This window comes from Narcine bancroftii, chromosome 1 (genome assembly GCF_036971445.1).
Source record: "Narcine bancroftii isolate sNarBan1 chromosome 1, sNarBan1.hap1, whole genome shotgun sequence".
Taxonomy (NCBI): Eukaryota; Metazoa; Chordata; class Chondrichthyes; order Torpediniformes; family Narcinidae; genus Narcine; species Narcine bancroftii.
This window is the reverse complement of record NC_091469.1, coordinates 52,823,144-52,844,404: the sequence shown is the minus strand read 5'-3', so window position 1 is coordinate 52,844,404 and position 21,261 is coordinate 52,823,144. Positions and strand designations below refer to the sequence as shown.

Sequence of the window (21,261 nt, the reverse complement as noted above, 5' to 3'; positions counted from 1 at the left end):
AGCAGGAAGTGCCAGATTTTGGGGTTGTCTTACACAAAGGATAACTCTCAAAACCTACATTTCACAAGTCATCCTAGATGCTGGCATATATGGTAAATGTCTCCAAATACAAGGACCAGATAGTAGCTGCTATGTATTAATACATGCCTGCATGTTGTCCAGGTTATGCTACTATATAAAAGGCATTGCATTTTGAAGGGGAACATCAGTATGGTAAGAGTTTTTCTTTTTGACGTCAAAAAGTGTTCCAAAAATTGAGATTCCATTTTTTTTGTTAAAGCTGGGACCCAGAGTGGAGAGGTGATTGATGGCTCTTGACTATACAGATGCTCTCTTGGTGAAGTTAAATGTAGCGCACGTTGCTTTTTGAATTGTAGACCAAGTTCCTTTTATTCTGAGCATCTGTTGTGTGGGAGAGGAGGAAAATGCAAATGAAGTGTTATCAAATATATTTTAGCTAATGGTGGCCAGTTTTGTATTTGGACACTTAATTGATCTTGTTTTCCAAAAGCTGTACATTTTCTAAAAACTAAACTATAGCACCATTAATCTTTCATGGTTGGCTGATCCATTTGTAAGTGGGATTTGAAAAGTTGTAGTACTTTCTATAGTCAGGATGAAGTCAACAAAAATATTCTATTTGGAGTTGAGAATAATGAAGTCCTTAAACTATTGAGCTGGTGTGCATAGACCAAGTGAGCTTTTTCTTTATTGAGTCAAGTGGCATCTGCTGGCAAATAAATTCTAGCTGGAAAAAGCTGGTTTGGTAATTCCTCGTTTTTTGCACTTTGGGATAGAGTTTCAAAAAAAAACTTTTGGCATACAAAAATTAGAAACTACTTCATGGTATAAGATGGGTTCTAAAAATTACTTGTGTAAGCCAGCAAAATGGAGCAAAAGGTATCTGACCAATTACCAAGGCCCAAGTGTTTATGGATAAGTTCTGTTCTTCATGATTTGAGTGCCTATATTGAAAAAGGGCTGCAAGAACAAGTTGGGAAACAGGCTGATGAGCTTAATGTCAGTGGGATTCTGAGACTAGATATGCCTTTATATTGTACAAAAAAAATTGTTTATAGGAATCAAAGTGCTGGTGTAAGATTTTTCTGATTGGAGGCCTGTGACTGGTGCTGGATGCACTGTTTATTTATCCGATTTAGATGTGAATGTAGTTGACATTATTGTTTTGTGGGTAACATCCAACTTGGTATAGTGTATTGTGGAAAAAGGTTCTTGAAGCTCCTTTTCCACTGGCACTCTGTCCCAGGAATTAACTGAGAACTTACTGGGGAAGGGTCCAGTGAAAAAGAAACATGGTTCGATTGCTGGTATCAAATGACATCCTTTCACTCCAGGAATTAACCACTTCTACCCCTACTCATATCCCCAGCATTTGCTGATGTGCTGATAAAGCCAGTGGAATATGTGACAGGGTATATAGTGTATGTTTTTTGGGAGCTAAATTGGGAAAGGTTTGTTAGAGTAGGTCACATACAAACACTTTAAAACAGATCTTATCTTATTTAAAATACTGTAACTCTTCTAATGCGAGACATATCGGGGCCTCGGAGCTTTTGCAAGAGCTTTGAAGAATGCTCAGGAGACTTCACTAATGGATTGCTGTTTACAAAAAGCAACAGATGAATGAGCATGTCAGTGCCCCTTTTGTCTGGAAGAGAGCTTGCTGCTCCAAGAGGGTCAGGTGGTTTTTCAAGCAGAGAGAGTCAAACGGGCTTTCTCAGAGAGAGATACACAGATATCACTTTCACCATGTTACAGCCAGCAGAAGCAGCTGGAACTAGAACAGGACAAGCTGGCACCTATGGAAAGCCATTTGGAAGATGGCCTGGTCAAAGCCCTTGTAGTTCATGCAAGAGGAGAGGACTGGCTGTCTAATGTTTCTCTTGGAATAAGAAGCAAGAAGGAACTCTGTGGTGACCTGAAAGAAAGGGGTTATCATCTGGAGAACCCTGACGGGGCAAATTCCTCCAGCAAGACACTGAAGTGGCTGATGGAAGTAAATGTACAACAAATCTCTCTGAAAACCAAAAAGAACCTTCCTGAGTGGGTGGGTGGGGGGCGTGGCAAGATGGTGTAGAGTCAAGACGTGTAATCTCGACCTCTCTGGACGGACTTTTAAGTACCCGTTTTTTAACCCTTTGTTTTCAAGTTTAAACTTCTTAAATTTAAGTTTAAAGTATTAAGGAATTATTATGGCTATTAATGGTAAAAAGATTAAACCTCAAATGCAGAAGAAGTTACATTTTTGAAGTACTGAAGATTTGGGGCCTAAACAACTTGCTACAGCCTCGGGTTTAATTTCCTCAGTTCCTAAACTACAAAGCCTGGCTGTGGGAGCTGAAAAAAAAAGTCTACTACTCACCAAATGAAGGATAGCGTTGGAATTACCCGTTCTCTGGAAGAAGGTGTGTGTTCCCATGTAGTGGATCCTGATTCTGGCAGCCTGCCGATTTTAACAGAGGGAGCACGCAGGAAGACTACTCCATTGTCTGAAAGGCTTCAGGCAACGCTCCAACCTGAAGATTTCGATCTCTTCCATGATTTTTTTGGAAAAACAATGAGCTGCGGTGGGAGGCCAGCATCGACCCCCCTGAGGAAGTTGGGTTGCCATTGCTGGGAGTCCAGACCCGCAGTAAGACTGTAAAAATGCCTGTTGTTGAGTTGCAGCAGGAGCTGCAGTTACCTGGTTCTGCCACTACATTAGAGAAAGCAGGGCTGAGCTTTTCTGAATTACAATGTAACCAGTTAAATGCTATCATTCAGCCTATAATGAATGAGTTGGCTCAAAGGATAAGTTCAGAATTGAATATAGTTAAAACACGTGTAGAAGCATCTTTTGAAGATTTAAAAAAATTTCAGTCTGCTTTTTTTGGAATATCAACAACAGGTGGCTTCTAATACAGAAAAAGTATTGAAGGTTGAAAAATCCGTTGTAGAATTGCAAGAACGTGAAAAGGAGTTAGAGAGGAAAATAGACTATTTGGAGAATCAAAGTAGAAGGAACAATGTGAAAATTGTCGGTTTGCCAGAAGGTATGGAAGGAAAAGATCCTCTTCGTTTTTTTTTTTTTTTTTTTACAGATTGGATCCCACTAGTACTAGGGCAAGAATTTTTTTCTGAAGGCTTGGTATTGGAAAGAGCTCACAGAACTTTAAGGAGATCACCTTTACCTGGTCAACCACCGAGACCTGTAATAATGCGATGTTTGAATTATTTGGATAGAGAATCAATACTTCAACTGGCGGTGCAAAATGCGAGTAAATGACAAACTCTGTTATTGATTCAGAATAGCAGAATTTTTTTCTATCCTGATTTGAGTCAAGAGGTCATTCAACGTCAATGTCAATTTAAAGAAGTTTTGTGGCGTAAAGGTTATAAGTCTACTTTTCGCTATCTGGCAGTGTTGAAGGTGTTTCATGGAAACTATCAATCTCGGATTTTTGAGGATAATTATGAAGCAATGATTTTTGCTGATTCATTGCCTGATACAAGAGGACAAAGACGTAGTCCACCATTGTCTCCTAAAGAAAAATTTGGTTGTTCTGGAAATGGTAGAAATGGGAAAAACGGAAATGGAAAGAGTCCAACTTTTTTTGAAATGGGATCTTCGAGTTTGGAACCTCTTGGATGAATAGCAGAATCTTCTTATTCTTATTTCACTTTTTATGTTATGATATTTTGAGATTTTTTTTGTTTGGCTGGAGAGGAAGAGATTTGTTCTGGGTTCTATTAGTCATCAGCCACTGGTGGGTGATCCACAGCCAAATTTTGTTTAGAGATTACTACCTTTTGGTAGTTTTTTTTTGGGGGGGGGGGTTGTTAATTATTTTTTTAATTTTTATTTTATCTAGCTTTTACTTTGTTTTTTTTTCTCCTATTGGAGGGCCTATATACGATGATTTGAGTTTTTATATAAAGATATTATTGGTCTTTAGTAATATTAGTAGATATGTTAAAGTTGAGGTTTGCTACTTTTAATGTTCAAGGTTTAAACAGTTTGATTAAGCGTAATGATGAGGGATAGCTATGGTATTGATAAGAATTTTTTGTTTCTTTATTTTTAAATTTGATCTTTGGTAAACTGTGTGTTTGGTAGCGATATGATTTTATCTGAAATGATTAAATTTGAGACTTGTGAAGGTACCAGAGAAGGGTTATATTTCATTCATGTATTAAATATTATAGGATGGTATGGATAAAAAGGGTTGGGATAAATTCAAATCTGTATAAGATTAAAATACCTTTTGATCTGATAGTACCTTTATTGGGCAGTTTGCAACCTCTGAAAGATTTGGGATTAGATAAATATACAAAAGCAAGTTGAAATTTAGCATTATTCGGAGAGAAAGAATGTATTGTTAGTATGATTGATATTAATAGATGGCATAATGAGATTACATACTGTTTAATAATGAAAACAATTACGTGTTTCATGAGATAACTAGCTTTTATTAATAAATGGTTGTTATATTCAGAATATTTACATTTTGATTTATGTTGATTAAATTTTAATATGTATATTTAATTTTTCCTTTATTTTTGTTTTCCTTTTTTTATGACTCTCCTTAGGAGAGCTGGCTGAAGGGGGGAGGGGGGGTTGTTTTTTTTCCCCTATAAAATATAACGTTCATGTTTTTGGTTTATTTTTGTATGTTATTTACTATCTATTTTGAACGAATAAATAGTTTTTTTTTAAAAAAACCTTCCTGAACGGTATCTGTTTACCTTTCAAGCACCAAAGCCTAGTGAACTTTATAAATGTTAAATTCTGTGCACAGTATAAGAATTGCCTGCAACCAGTGAACTTGGAGTAATGAGAAATGAAGTTGGACTGTGAACCAAAGAACCTTTCTGAACTTTCACGCATTACATACACATGTGCTTAGAATTATAAGGAGGTTAATAAGTAAGTCGATAGTGATAAGTGATCCTGTTTTCATATTTAAAGATAATTAAAAGCAACTTTTTAAGTAACCATTTCTCTTGGTGAATATTGCTGCTGGGTTTTTGGGGTCCTCTGGGCTCATAACAAGAGAGAGCAGTAAGTCACCCATTTCCAGTTGAAAGTAGAACTCTGATCTCTGGTGATGAGTGTTCAGTGGAAAAGCAATTAAGGGTGAGCCAGTGGAAATGGCACAAAGGGCTTCCTATGACACTGCAATGAACCGGGATGCCAGTGGAAAAGGGGCTTAAGATTAGGATCATTAGGTGGAATTGACCTGTGGCATTTGATTCTAACAAGTGCAAGGTGATTCATTTTGATATGTCAAACTAGTGCAGGATTTGCATAGCGAATGGCATAGGGTGTGTTGAACAGAGACCAAGCAGTACAGATGCATAATTTCCTGAAAGTGGAAAAGTGAGCAAATGGGTAGTGAGGAAGTTGTTTGGTATATTTGCCTTCATCAGTGCCAAGTGTTGCAAATAAACAAAATGGTTGGTCCACACTTGGATTATTGTACTGTTCTTCTCACTTAGCTATAGGATGAAAAGGATTAAAAATGAATTGGGACTACAGGATTTGAGTTTTAAGAGACAGGCTGCGGTTAAGTGGTAATCCTGTAGAGAGACAAAATCATGAGGCGCATAAATAAGATGAATGGCCTGCCACTTTCCCATGGTAGAGGAGACTAAAACTTGATGCTCAATACTTGGGTGACCAAGCACCCAAAACTATATCCAAGGAGAGAATGGAAAGATTCAAAGGAGATGAGACATTTTTTTTTCACCTGGTTATGCAGAGTGTGAGCTGTGAGAAGGGGTAGAAGTAGGTACAGTTAAGTTCTACCTCTCCAAAAGGGTTTTAAACAAGTATGACTGATTTTGGAGAGATGAACTAAATGCAGGCAAATGGGACTAGTTCAGGTATATAACTCTGTCATGGATATGTTGGGCCTGTTTACATGCTCTGACTTTAGTTTAATTTGCTGCACCGCCATTAAATCAGATTACAATTATGAATAGTCTGACTTGAGACGCACAGACAATTCTTGGTTCTTTAAAATGTTTATTTTAACTTTCATATTATACAAACAAAATCTTGGATTTTGGATAATGAAAATAATTGTCCTTTTAAATTTTTCTAGAGCCTTGAAAATTCAAATGTCCTGTCCCTGCAATGTTGAGTTCTATCCTGCAGAATTGTATTTTGCTGTCATGAAAACCATGCCACCTTTCTTAATAGAACTGCTCCATGAGCTGAAATGAGCAGCTACTGTTTCCTGATGTTCAGAAGTTAGAAAATGTCACAAAATAACTTGATATGATGACCTTGCTTCTACTGTATTGGCATAAAAAGCATGCAAGATTGAGAACAGTCACCGTGTGTGAAAGTGGAAAATAATTTTGCAGTTCGAAGGAAGGAACGTGTGTGTGTATTTGTCAGATGTGAGTTAATAATATTCCAGAAGATCGTTCAAAGGTACAGATGCCCACAAGTTGAATGTGTGTGTAATCTTGGGACGGCCTGCATGTTGTGTCGGTATCCTTTAACTTATACTGCTTTTGCTGTACAAGCCAGGAATTGGAGTGATTTCAAGGAATTTCAGTAACCATCTTGTTAAAGATCCTTTTAGTACACTAGTTATGATATTTACGATTTTAATGGATTATTAAATTGTCTTGTATCAGAAGGAAGGCTCTGTGGATTAACATGGGTATTCTAAATAACCCCCATTTTGAAGCATTAACTTTTTGAGATCTGGAAGCTGGAGTAGTGAACAAGGTTAAGGAAGGGAAATCAGCAGTAGTGTCATGGAACATATAGAGATTAAAGAGGAGGAAGAACTTGCTGCTTTCCAGTGAATAAAGGTAGATAAATCCTCCAAGCCTGACATGATATTCCCTCAAGCCTTGAGGGAGGCTAGTGTAGAAATTGCAGGCCTTTTTAAATAAAAAGGCTCCAATAGTAAACCAGGAAATTACAGGCTGGTGAGCCTGATGTCAATAGTAAATTATTGTAGAGTATTTTAAGTGATCAGATATACTGGTATTTAGACAGCCAAGGGCTGATTAAGGATAGTCAGCATGGCTTTGTGCGTAGTAGGTAGATTTTAATGATTTTTTTTTTTGACGAGGTTACCAAGAATGTGGATGAAGGAAAGGCTGTGGATGTTGTCTACATGGACTTTAGTAAGGCCTTTGACAAAGTCCCACATGGGAGGTTAGATCAGAAGGTTCAGACACTAGGTATCCATAGAGAGGCTGTAAATCAGATTTGAAGTTGGCTGTATGGGAGAAGTTGGTGGTAGTGAATGGTTCTCAGACTGGAGGCCTGTGACTAGTAGTGTGCCTCAGTGATCGGTGCTGGGACCATTGTTAATATCAATGATCTGGATGATAATGTAGTAAATTGGATCAGCAAGTTTGCTACACTAAGATTGGAGGAGTTGTGGACAGTGAGGAAAGCTCTCAAAACTTGCAGAGGGATTTGGAGCACTGAGGAAAAATTGACCAGAAAATAACAAATGGAATTTAATGCAGACAAGTGTGAGTTGCTGCATTTAGGAAGGACAAACCAAGGTAAGATATACACAGTAAATGGTAGGGCATGGAGGAACAAAGGGATCTGGGAATACAGATATATAATTCCCTAAAGTAGCATCACAGGTAGACAGGGTTGTAAAGACTGCTTTTGGCATCTTGATCTTCATAAAGTATTGTAGATGAGGCCAAACTACAGGAAGGCTATCAGTAAGATTGAGAGTGCAGAGAAAATTTATTAGGATATCGCCTGGTCTTCAGAAGTTGAGTTGCAGGGAAAGATTAAACAGGTTAGGACTTTATTCCTTGGAGCAGAGAAGAAGGAGGGGAGATTTGAGAGGTTTACAAAATTATTAGGGGTATAGACAGAGGAAATGCAAGTAGGCTCTTTCCACTTAAATTAGGAGAGGTAAATACAAGAGGACATGGCTTTAGGATGAAAGGGTGTACTTTACAGTGGTAGGTGTGTGGGCCAGCTGCCATCTGATGTGGTAAGTGTGGGTTCTCTTAAATTTTAAGAATAAATTGGATGGGAGACGTCTGGAGGGTTATGGACTGGGTGCAGGTCAATGGGACTAGCACAGTAATATTTTGGCATGAACTAGAAGGGCCAAATGGCCCCATGTACAGTGTGATTGTTTAATATAAATTAGAATGTCTTCAAGTATATCATGTATGTAAAGTATTTCAGAGTTGAATAGTGAAGAGTACTTTAATTCAAAAAATGGTGTATTCACTGCAGTGGATTTTTGCTGTTTACCTAACCTTATTGTGAATGGGTAACTTTTGAGTTAAATATGGATGGAATTATAAACAATAGCACACCTGGATAAAATAATTTATTTTTCACACAGTGACTTTTTAAAAGTTCTAATTTGGACAACAGTATAAGTACAGTTTGTTTGCAATCTTGATCTTCTTGGCACAAGAAGTCTAACATGGCAGGTGAACCAATTCCTTCGATACCAGTGTCATGGTTATAAATATGGTAGAGAATTTTTTTTTTTTTAAAAATCATCTTTGCACAGAACAATGTGTTTCTTAATGCAATTTCTTAAGAGCAAGTGCTTAGCAATATGAGTAGTCGTTCTGGGTAATCGTTGAACATTGATGAGGGTTTTTAAGCATTGAAGAAGTTCCAACAATGAATTGTCCAAGATGTAGTCTGACCATTACTGTTACTTGTTTGGAAGTGAGTAATGTTCTTTTGGAGAATCTGGTGTTATAAACTTTATTTGGATGACCAAATCACTTTTTTAATGCTCTTACTTTAGTGTGAACATATTTTTGCAGGTAGCTGTAGTTTTTGGAAACAGTTCTCAAATCAGATCTGGGAATTCACATGTGTCTGCTGTATTTATAACTTGGTAAGTAAGATTAATACAAGTTGAATATATGATCTAAATAATTGCCTTGTCTCTGCGATCTGGAATTTTGTCTAGAATAGTTTGATCACCTTTGAGATGGTTAGACAAGCATTGATAATTGCTGATTGTATTAAACTACTAGTAAAAAAAAAACCTTTAAATTTTAAAATTCCTTTATCTTCTGGTAAGATTGCATGCAAAGTGCTGCAATATTGGTATGAAAGACTTGGAGGTTAGAGAGGAAATTTGTTGAAGTTCCATCATAAAATGTATTATGGAATATTGTTTTACTTCATGGTAAGAATAATGTAGGTTCACAGGTTTTGGGATCAGAATCTTTGCATTAAAGTATTGTTTTCAAAAACAATTTAACACGTGTAGTTGGGGTCAGCTAGTGGCCAATATTCGCCACTTTCTTTTGAGAGTATGCAAAATCTTTATCCAGAAACGTTTTAATCCAAGTGCATCAATATTTCCATTCTTGCTTCAGACTGACCTTTTATAATGATTTTTTGAATGGTACACCTAATTTTACCCCACCCCATAAATCCTTGAGTTGGAAACTAAAGATGGACTTGGATCTTGGCTGTATTGACCTTGTATTTTGGGGCAACCTGACTTTAATTCAGTAAATCAGTTATACGCTCTGCAAAAAAAAATTAAATTAAATCAATATAACATAATTACAGCAGTTCCTGGAAATTTGGGCAGTTATGGTTCTAATACCAGGTTGAGACTGTCTTTTCCATTTTGGGTGTGAATTGAAGCCATCCTTAACCTTCTCAAAAATGGTCAAACTATTCCAGTCAAAATTCCAGATTGCAGACCCATGCAAGTATTTTGAACAAAGCAGGTGAGCCTATCAATCTTATTTACCAAGTCAGAAATGCAGCAGTTACATGTGAATTCTCGGTCTTAATTCAAGAAATGTTTCCAAAAACTACAGCTATGTGCAAAAATAGTCGCAAAGCATTAAAGTGCTTTTATCATCCAAATCAATTTTATGACATCATATTCTCTTAAAGAACATTACTCACTTCCTGACAAACTGTGACAGTCAGTGTGCATTGCTCTTGGAGCTTTGGGTAAAATCCATTCATGTTCATGATGCAGGCTATCATTGCTAGCCAGGTGTTTTAGCTAGGATTTCTCTACAGTAGGCTAATTTTCAGTTCTTAACTTACTACAGACTCGACATTTACCAGGTTCTTTTTTGCTCTCCCCAAATCTGAGTTCTCCCACCACTTTCTCCCCCCAGCCCTCCAAATATGAGCATTGTTGTATTGGACTCTGCACTATTGCAGTCATTAAGGAAAGCCCTTGATCTTGTACTTGGAATGTTTTTGGTAGCACTCATTTCTTTGGACAGTATTTCGTCATTGACATCTGCAAGATAAATTAACACTCAGTGCTGATGAATTTCTAGGCCCTTGAATTGAAATATGGATTTAATTTTACCAAGGCTTGATCACAAAGAAAGTTGCTTTGACCATTTCAACTGTTATTTCTGAATGAAGTCCCAAAAACACTATTTTGGCAGACCAGTTTATTATTATAAATGCGACCTTACTATTTTGAAATCCAAACTTTATTTGGTCTGGCAGTTCATTCATCCCTGTTGCCATTTTACCTTCCAAATGAATGGGGTAATTGAAATGTAGCCTGAGACTGATCATGTCAGATGGGTATAGGCCTGTTTCTGTGCTGTATCTGGCTTCCTAGTTCTTGCCCAGAGCCCAACAGGTGATTGTTCCTCAGTTTCTTTAATTGGATGCTCAAATCTTGTCAAGACTTTTTGTACTTCCCACCCTTTTTTATTTCAGGGCTCAGATTATCCAGTCCTTGAGAATGGTGTAGAATGCTTCACTTGATGTACTGTTTTGCTAGAGAACTATGTCCTATATGTACAAATTGAAATATAAAGAAACCTCATTTATTGTGGCTGAGACTTGGGTTGCATTGCCATTTACATTATTTTTATCGACTTTTAATGCAGTAGGATTTCAACTTGCCTTCAATTGGAAGGCAATTGTTTGCCTTTTTTAAAAATCTACGGGACAAAATAATTCATTCAGAATTTTTTTTTTTCATTTTGTATATTAAAAACCCCACCTAACCTACTCTATTGAAGAAAATGAACAAAAAAAAAACAAATCTGAGCAGCTAATCCTGTGGGTAACATATATTTTGTAGTTTTCGATTCATACCGTGAATAAAAAAACAAAGGTAAGACTATCTCATCGGGAAGAGTAAGTACATCTAATCTCATTAAAAACATTTGCATAAAATGAAAATCAGACATAAAAAGTCACCATGTTTCTTCAAATTTCACCAATGAATCAAATACTATTTAATTTTTTTCTCTAAACTTAAACAGGAGATCATTTCAAACCATTGAAACACTATTTGAGGTCTAGTCTTTCCAATTTTGTATAACTAGTGTTATTTTGTGATTCTGGCACTGTTGATGCATCTGCATTAAGAAAGCCAATTTTGCTCGTCAAATACAATTTAGTGATATTTAAAGATCCTATATATCAAACATTTTTTATGCACAAGAGATTTTTAATATTACAGATATGACTAAATTCAGCAGACATTTCTGCTAATTATTTGTATTTTAAATTGCAAGAATATTGGAAATGAGCGGCTGGTAGACTAAAACCTGTCTACAGATTTACAGGTAAATGTTGCTGACACATCAAAATTTGCACTGTAAAGAATTTTGATATAAAATTTTGCCTGTCCACTATAAGCTTTATGGATTATAGGCCAGAACAGATCTCAGCTTGTTCTTGTTTAAAGATTTCATTCAAATGGACTGGGCTTTTTGGTAACAATAATTTGTGCAATCATTCTACTTTATTTTGGGTAAAATCCAAATTATTTTGTAGCAGTTCATTCAAAATAGAAATGTTTACATTTATGTGAATCATTGTTATTTTGAAATGAGTTTTTTTTTCAAAAATACCTAATAGCTTAATTCCAAGGTTCTATCATCCAGAAGTGTACTCATTATTCTTACTTGCGTTTTTACGGTCACAGTCTTGAGTAGCCTTAATGGGCTTCCAAGATAACAACTCGGTATGTAAACTGCTTTTGTTGTAATAGCTATCTTCTGTTGTTGGAAGGTTCCAGGATTTCTGATCCTGAAACTACAAAATTTTGTGAGAGTTGTGTATTTTCAGATGGTGACTACCTTTTTCTTAGATTAAGTTTAGGAAGTGCCATTGAAGAAGCCTTGGCAAATTTCTGCAGATATGCAAGATGCAGCTGCAGTGTGTTGGTAGTTCAAGGAGTGATTGACTTTAAAGTGCTTGTCTTATGCAGGCAAGTTACTTGAGTGCTGGACTTTCACTCCAGGCAAGTGGCGAGTATTCCAGCATGCTCTGAACTTGTTAAGGCTTTGAGAAGGTGAGAGATGGTAGTTTGCTACATAATTCCAAGCCTCTACTCTTGCTGATTGTATGCAGCTCTCCTAATTTGTATCCAATAGTGATATTCAGTGTTGATCATGGGATTTTTGTGGTGAACATCGTATCCTGAATCTTGGTATTAATTTTTAGCACTTGTATAATTTTTGCTGTTGATAATGTCTTGTTGCCTGTGGTGAATGGAATTGACTATAGTGCAATCCCTGACCATTCTCACTTCAGCAATTGTGCAGAGGTGGTTGAAAATTGCTGTGCCAAGGAATTCCTGCAGCATTATCCTGGTTCTGAAATAAATAACTTCCAACCTCCCTGAGGCTGCCACACGAAGGTAACCAATTCTAAACTCTTTAACCTAGACCAGGTTGGCCAAACTACAGCCACAGGCCAAATGCAGCCCATTGCCCACTTTTAAGTGGCCTGTTAGAATGTAGTCTCTAGCAATAAGTTGTACTGTATGTACAACTTTGAATTTCAACACTAGACGCTGCTGCCATTTTTAGACTCTACTCTTTCCTTTGAGGCCCTTTTCATGCCAGGCCTCCACATGGAGGCTGGCTTCAGGCACAGAGGGAAAACAAGCTTACCTTTCATGAAGCAGCCCTAAAAGGCTGCTCCTGCACCACAATCATGTTGAGAGGCACCTTGTAGTGCCCTCCGGAGCCGATGGAGGCGGGGCGACTCGTGCAGTGTTGCCTCTCATAAATACAGACAGCAGTGACCATCTTCCCTATCCATAATCCCCCATGCAGCTGGAACCACCGTTTCCCAGAATAGTTCCAGCTGCATGGGGGAATTATGGGAGGGAAGACCACCATTGCTCTGCCATGGTTTGAGCCGCAGAGAGCGGCCCCAAAGGCTGCAGCGACCCAGTGAGGCTGTCACAGCCTGCACTGACCACCCTTGCCTTGAGGGGGTCATGGAGGGAGAGAGGTGAGTGAAGGGTCGTGAGCTGGCGGCATCATCAGCCTGCCCCTAACCAGCCACTTGCAGCAGCTGTACATTTATGTGGGATGGCAGAGCCCTGCGCTCTGCCGATTATCCTTCCCCGAAAGGGATTGCAGTTGGTCCTTGGAGCTGGCTATGGGCATTCAAGAAGGTAAGTCTCCCGACGTAAGGCAGAGAACCTCTGGTTTTTTCTTTGCATGAAAGGGTTTTGTCCTGCTTTCTGCACAAATTGGTTGTGGGGAGGGGAGGGGGGAGTGAGAAATTCTCCTGTTCTACTCTTTAAGTGGTCTGAATCTTGATCTCAGGAGGCTCTGCAGTTAGCCAGGAGCAGTGGTGGGATAACCCAGCTGAAGGGAAGGCATGGCTTAACTTCCTGTGTGCTGACTTGATGCTGGCTGTGGGCTCTCACACAGAGGAACTGCTTTGTGTCTGGGGGCAAGGGTGCGAGGAGGGGGGGGGGAAATAGCTCCTATTCCTGCAGTCACCCACTCTGCTCCTATTGCAAGCTCTCCCCTCCTAGAGACAGCAGTGTGGTGAAACCAGAGGTCGTTACATTGCACAACTGCAATGCTATGTTTACATGTGGAGGCTGCAGCTGGATCAGCTGTGTGGCTGCTTTAGAGGGCAAATGTGTGAGACAAACAACCTGTGAAGGTCTCCCCGAGCCTCCTATAATCTGTACCTGCCAAGTGCAGGGAACTGGTGTGTGTGTGCCCCATGAGGCAGCTGTGTGGTGCCATGAGATTAGGTGTGGGATCTTGCTGTGCAGATTGCCCATTGTTTCAGTGACCAGAACTGAGGTGGTTGGGCCATCCCAGGGTGCACGGTCTGTTCCGTCGACACTCTGAACACACCACTCCATCTGGGTCTCTGGGATGTCAGATTGGGCAGTTCCACATCTCCCAGCCTGCAAGGTCTCCATATTTGTACTTGATCTGTCAATGGCTGCTCATCGGAGAGGCACCTAAAATCTCTGCAGCATCTCTTGTATCTCTTTCAGAGGGTCCCAATAACTCCCAAACAGTGCAGTCTACGTTGTAGACCTGCCCCTCCACCCTCCTGAAGCTGACTGCAAAGCAAGATCCCCAAACTAGGTGACCAAATAATCTTTCTGGTAGTAAAGTGGGTAGATGCTACCCAAGACAGGGCAGCTTTCTTACATGGTGTCAGACAAGACACCTGCACAGTTGCAGAGGGGCAACTTCGCGGTTGCCTGGCAGTTCTGATAGCTTCAGTGATGCAGCCTTAAGTACGACTCTCTAGCAGTGCAGCTCTCCCTAGCTGCATCGCTGGGGTTTTCTTGTCTAAAAACAGTTTTTCTTGCTGCATAATGAGTTGAAAACTGTTGGGCTAAATACTGTTTGGCCCTGAATTATTTTTCTGTATGTGGCTCACAACCAAAAATGTATGGCTCTATCTGATCCAGGCTAATTTGAAGAATATGAAATGTGCCCCAGCAAATGGAATCACTTTAAAATTTTATTAAATTAATTGAGTTTGTGTTATTCTTTGGTTTGGAGGTCCTTTGTCTTATATTTTTTATATTTCAATGCCAAATGATGCAAGATGCTTTCTTGAGTAAAACTGTCGAAATAATTCCAATGAGATTTTGTGTGCTGACATCCAAAGCTTAAGGCATTTTAGATTTTCAACCTGCACATTTTAAAAGATCAGATAATATGGTGGATTTGTGCGATCGTTTTGAATTGTATTGATTTCAGGGATTTGTGTGTAGCCTACGCAAATTGAGTTGCGGATTCAGTTCAAAGGTTATGATAATTGTGGAGATTCTTGTCACATCTTTGTGATTGTGGCTGTTGTGTATAGTGTCCACGTTGACTGTGCGTGCCTGATGGCTGTGCGTGCCTGATGTTTGTCTCTGCTCCAAGCATTTGGCCTAACGCTGTGAGATTAATTTCTGCATTGTTGTCCTGTGAAGTTGTTTATTATTCTGAATCTGAAAGGTCTTTTCATAGCTTTGCACAAAATTACTTTGGACTATGACTTGGTGAAAACCCCTGTGCTAAGTTAATATTTTTCCCCAGAAGACCATGAAAAGCCAAAACGGTCAATCCAGAATTTGGCTTTTTTTTTTGGTGCAATAAACAAAATTCATGGTGTACCAATCAATACAAAGCCTCTGTTTTCATCTGATATGTGTTTTTTTTAAAAACCCATCCGTTCTTTTTAATGTTGGAGTTGGTGGTAAATGATCTGTTCATTCTTGCCCTGAAGCTTGGGTTGCTTCATGTAGCACCCTTGTGGCAAATAATTTCCCATAAAGGATTTAATTATTAATGAAACAATAATTGAAGATTGCATTCCAAAAGCATGATTTTTATTTATAAATGTTCTAAAATTAAAATCCTAACTGGAACGCTAAATATTCCACTGTGATACTTTAAAAACCACAATGTACAAAAAACTGATTCACTGCTTTATTGGTTTATGATCCTTGAATTTAATCCATTTTTTCCCCAAATATGAAAGCATTTTTTACTGTTTATTATTTTGATATTTATTGGTAGTAAAAATCCTTCAGTCTTTGAGAATGACCATTTAAGATACTCGATTGAACCCCAAATGTATGGAAATGTTCATGTAGTCCTGAGTGTGATAAATGCTGAAAATACAATGTGTAGAAATTGCAGGACCATAAAAGTCTAAACTATAAATTTAGGAGCAAATATCTTGTAGTTTTCTGAAATTAAAACTCCTTAAAGCTCCCTTCTATAATCACTAAATTGATGAGTCGTAGTTTGAATCTGAATTGTGCTTAGCTTTTTCTAATGCATTGATTTTTTTAATGCAGAATTGGTCTGCAGTTTTATTGATCTCTTGCCTATAGTTGATTCACTACATTCATTCATTTATAATGCATGGGATAATTTTTTTTTAAGAGGATTAGATTGGACTTGCCTCATTTTCTTGAGCCCAAACTGCATGGACATGCTCTGAATATACATAAGGCATTGTAAGTTGATTGTTGCATTATCTTGCTGATCTAACATACGGTACTCTTTTGTGTCCATATTGCAGACGGCAACTCCAAACTAACATGGCAGTCAGACTGTGTGATGTGGCTACTCTGCTTAGAAGTGGTTCGTGGGCTGCAGAGCCTTGGACTGGGGTCTGTGGGACTTTTCTTTAAATTCAGTAGTGACTAAGATATTTTATTATTGAGGCCATACCAAAAAGTATAATATACATGGTTGTCAAAGGTCCTTCGTCTTGCAAAAATGTAATTGTTTCAGAAACATTGATGGTTCATTTTAGAACAGCAATAGACTCTAATTACAAAATAGCTGTATATAAAGCGAAGTCAATATAACTCTTTTGGTATGGTCTGATTAGAACGTGTATAATAATTGTTGAAGTGGATTTGTTGCATTATGTGTGCTGTAGTAGCAGTGCGCATGTTTAACTGCTATTAATTTCCAAGGTTGAGTTGCTAATTGCAAATGGCATTTAAGTGAAGCTCTCACTTCAAAACCCAATTACTTGTTCATGTGCAACTTCCCCACATTCAGAACTGGTTATTTTTTTTATGGTTCAGTGTTGTGATTCAATTTTTAAAAAAAAGAAACACTCCAAACTATATTTGGCTAGAAAGGGTGTTTTTGCAGCATGCATTGATTATTATATTACTCATTAAATAGAATTGTAATCTTGTGCTCTATGTTGCCACATGCAAAGCAAAATCTGAATTACTGTAGTAAATATCATTAGTGGTCCTTTTGTTGCAAGTGTCACGCACTTGTTTTATTAACTGATTCTGTCTTAATCTTAAAATTTCTAAGAGTTTTACATTGTCAAATATTTGCAGAGGGAGTTGGGGGGGAATTGGATGGTGCATTTACTACTATGCTCTTTTAAAGGCACTCTACTTCTAGGATGGAGGATGGCTGAAGATGGCACATTTAGTTTTTGTGAATCTTGTGATTTGTGTTCAACAAAAGGGAAACTACTTCATCAGGGTTGACCTTGCTGATTTTGCACTGACATTTGTAGAATTTGTCCCATAAACAACATAACTGAAAATGGGAACCTTTTTGGGTATTCTCATCTTCTTTGTGACTTTGGATGAAATGAGCCAATAAGAAAACTGTTGTTCTCCCCAGAACCACTTCCAACAAAGAACAGCATTTATGGCTAGATTTTCTGTTCTTGTATGAATTCTAAAATGTGAAATATCTGTTGGAATTGTTGTGGTTCTGAAGGTTGTCACAGCTTGATCCTGGATGCAGTTTGCACTGTTCCATGCAACTGCAGAGCTCAACTTTTAAAATTCCTCCTTTTGACTTGAGCTCGCAAGAATGTAGAAGGTGATTTAGGTCCCCAGTTGGTGGAAATACTGTTTTGTTTTTCTTCTCTTTCCCCCCCCCCCCCCCCCCCCCCCCCCTTACTGGGTTGTGTAGTGTTTTTTCTTTACTGAACCATGTAGTTGCAGTAGAACCTTGGTGATGATTTAAAATGAAGATGTAATCTTGTTTCCACTATATTTGTGAAAGTAATTTGCAGCTGTTAACACTTGTATGGAAGGACTTTAGATTGGTTTCATTAGTGACTAAATGTGACTTTAATATAGCTGGGTTGCATATAGGCAAGTGGAATTTTTATTTTGAAATCTATAAACAACTTGCTGCAAACTATGGCATACCAATAGATTGTAAGTTTGCATATGAAGGGTCTTGGCATCAAAGATGTCCTTTTCCTATGAAACGGCATGCAGCAGTGTTTCTCCACCAGATGGCGTAAATCTGACTGAGAGTCTGCAAAACTGTTCATGCATGGATTCAGCAATCTTGGAGGGTATTTGCAGCATGGGTGAATTGGTGATGTGTACAGAATATCAAACCGATTCCTATGAAATGTAAATATCCTTTCGTAAAACTAAAGGTTGTGACTATTCACAAGACCTGGACTTTGTAACTTAAAATATTGAAGCCTGCTTCGGGTACAATAATCATTTGTAAGATGTGAAAGGCTCAAAGGTGATCTTGTGTGATTATTAAATTTTATCCAAAGATTTATCTTCAAATTGTAGAACTTTTTTTGCTTTGGTTTGTTTTGTAAATTAAGATTTGCTTGTAACATTTAATATATATTTAAAATTTGGAATGGTTTGAGGTTGTGCATTATCTATGATGGTGCTTCTCGAAACACAATTTTGAAGGGAAATTGCATTCCTTGCCTAAATGTGTCCAGATATTTATTATATTGTGTGGAGGTTGGGACTTGGTCATGCTTATGAAGTCTGTTGAGCCAATTTTTCTGTTGGTTGATGTGCATCCCCCCCTCTACTTGATTGCCATTGATTAGCTTGCCTAAGAAAATCTTGATCTCCATTTTGAATCTGGTCTATTGACTAAGGGGGTTAGGGACAGAAATATTCCATCACCTTCTGTTAGTGGATTGGGGAGAAATTTCCCGACTCTGTGTTTTGGGGTGGGGGGGAGAGAAGGGAGAGACTAATATGCCACTGGCTTCTCCCACTACATGAATTTTATTTGAATCTTGCTTGATGCCAGCATAATTTCTTGAGATTTTTAAACTAGGGAAGGAACACTGGTTAATGTAGTGATTTCCAAATTTGACCCATTTAGTGACATTGTGTTGATCTGGCCCTGCTACCATTGTGACCATGTACTACATTGCTGCATACCTCAAGCTAAAAATATTAATGAATTATAATATTGTAGCTTAACTGCCTTGTCTCCAAGGTTATAACCAATATTTGTATTTGCATCCATTTACTTTGTTTAGTGGCCTTCTAAATTTATTGGTTTCACAAGATTAATTTTCACATTTTAAGAAATTGTTTAAAACTTTAAATTTAGATATACAGCACAGTAACAGGCCCTTTTGGCCTACGAGCCCATGCCACTCCTACAATCCGCAGTATGTTTTGAAGGGTGGGAGGAAACCAGAGTCCCCAGGGAAAATGTACAAACTCCTTACAGACAATGCGTGATTTTTAACTCTGATCCTGGTCCTAACTGCTACACTAACTGCATTTCCTGATGTGAGGAGCTTGTGCCTATTTTGGTTAATTTGATCTACTTTCCTGGTCTCATTCCTGCATTCAGATTTGCAAATAAAGACTAGCGAGACAAACTCATTTGGCAGTACACATGTAATCACATTTGGCCCATCACTGTGTGCTTGCTTCAGTCTTTCCACCTGACTAGTTTTCTGAATTTCCTGACATAATATCTGCACTTAAATTTTGAAGAAACTAAAATTTTCCATGGACTTTTGTGTGGTGATCACTGCTAGTCATGAACTTTAAAGTTTGTGTAACAAATTTTGCACTGTATCAAAATGACAGAAAAGGTGGAGGCAGTTTCTTGTATTGGAATACCAAAGCAGTACAGTGATAACCTATGGTCAGGGGGCAGGCTTGAATTTTGGGTATTTCTTGCGTAAATACACCAATGCTATTTCAGAAAGATTTTGGGTTATATTGAATTTTTAAATGAGTTCATAAAGATAATGGTGACTTATCTATTTTTAGCAGGTAATTGCTGCCATGGAAACGCAACTGTCCAATGGTCCAACTTGTAATAATACAACAAATGGTCCTTCAAACACCAACACTGGTACAAACAACTGCTCATCACCTGTTGACAGTAACACCATGCCAGAGGACAGCAAAACCAACTTAATAGTCAACTACTTGCCTCAAAACATGACACAAGAGGAGCTCAAAAGCCTGTTTGGCAGCATTGGTGAAATAGAATCCTGCAAACTAGTACGGGACAAAATTACAGGTATCCTCGATCTTGAGAATTGTATGTTTTATTTGCTTCATGTAGTCACAGAGTGTGTAGAGCCTGCAGTATGAACAATTTAGTAGTGCAGCACCAGGTATTTCAAAGTTGCTTTGCTGGAATCTTTTGATGCTATTGACTTTAGTCAGAGGTTTATATTTGATTTGTTTCTTTGCATGTAGATTGCACTTTCATCCATGAGATTAGAAAATATTTAAAAGTTATAAACCAATGAATTTGGTATAATTTTTTTGTGTACAAAGTTGAAATGTATGACACCAACATTTGACTGCCATTTTATAACTATCTTGCAACAAAATTGGATATTTTTTTTCCATTTGATGCGTAAAGGTCTCTGCAGATCATTCTTCAGACATGGGTGCTTCATTTCTGCTTTAAAGTTTTGAATAAATGACTTGTAAAGTAGGAAACCATGAATAATTGTGTCAAATGTGGATGAAATACAGACCATTGTATTGGTTCCATAGAACATTACAGCACAGAAGCAGTCCCTTTGGCCCTTCTACTCTGAGCGGAACTATTTTTCTGCCTAGTCCCACTGACCTGCACCCAGTCCATAACCCTCCATGCCTCTCCCATCCATGTACCTGTCCAAATTCTTTTTAAATTTTAAAATTGACCCTGCGTTCGCCATTTCAGCTGGCAGCTTATTCGATGTTCCTACTTTGAAGAAGTATCCTTTCTTGTTTGCCCTAAACTTTCCCCTTTCACTCTTAACCCATGTCCTCTAGTTTGTATCTCACCTACCCTCAGTGGGGGTGGGGGGGGGGGGGAGCCAACCTACATTTTCTCAGTCTATAATTTTAAATACCTCTATCAAATCACCCCTTTTTCCTACGCTGCAGGAAAAAAGTCCCAGTCTGCCTAACCTTTCCTGTAAATAATTTTCTGAAGTTCAGGCAACATCCTAGTAAATCTTCTTTGCACTCTTTCAATCGTCGTTATGTTTCCTGCAGTTAGGTGACCAAATCTGCACATAATACTCCAAATATGGCCTCACCAATGTTTTGTACAACTTTACCATAACGTCCCAACTCCTACAGTCTTACTTTAATTTATGAAGGCTAGTATACCAAAAGATCTCTTTACAATCCGAGCTACCTGTGACACTACTATCAGGGAACTGTATCTGTATTCCAAATCCCTCTGTCTTGAGCACTCCTCGGTGTCTGATGATTTACCATGTACTGTATGTCCTTTCTTGGTTTGTCCTTCCAA

The 21,261-nt window shown here is 38.1% G+C and overlaps 1 protein-coding gene across 1 annotated transcript in view; it reads left to right on the top strand.

Moving 5' to 3' along the window:
• Positions 1–21,261, top strand: part of LOC138758287 (ELAV-like protein 2) — a 136,447-nt gene that overhangs the window by 8,645 nt on the left and 106,541 nt on the right. The window contains exons 2-3 of the mRNA XM_069926992.1: positions 16,289–16,379; positions 19,767–20,022. Coding sequence (XP_069783093.1) covers positions 16,308–16,379; positions 19,767–20,022 — 328 coding nt within the window. The 5' untranslated portion in view covers positions 16,289–16,307. The remainder of the gene's footprint in view (positions 1–16,288; positions 16,380–19,766; positions 20,023–21,261) is intronic.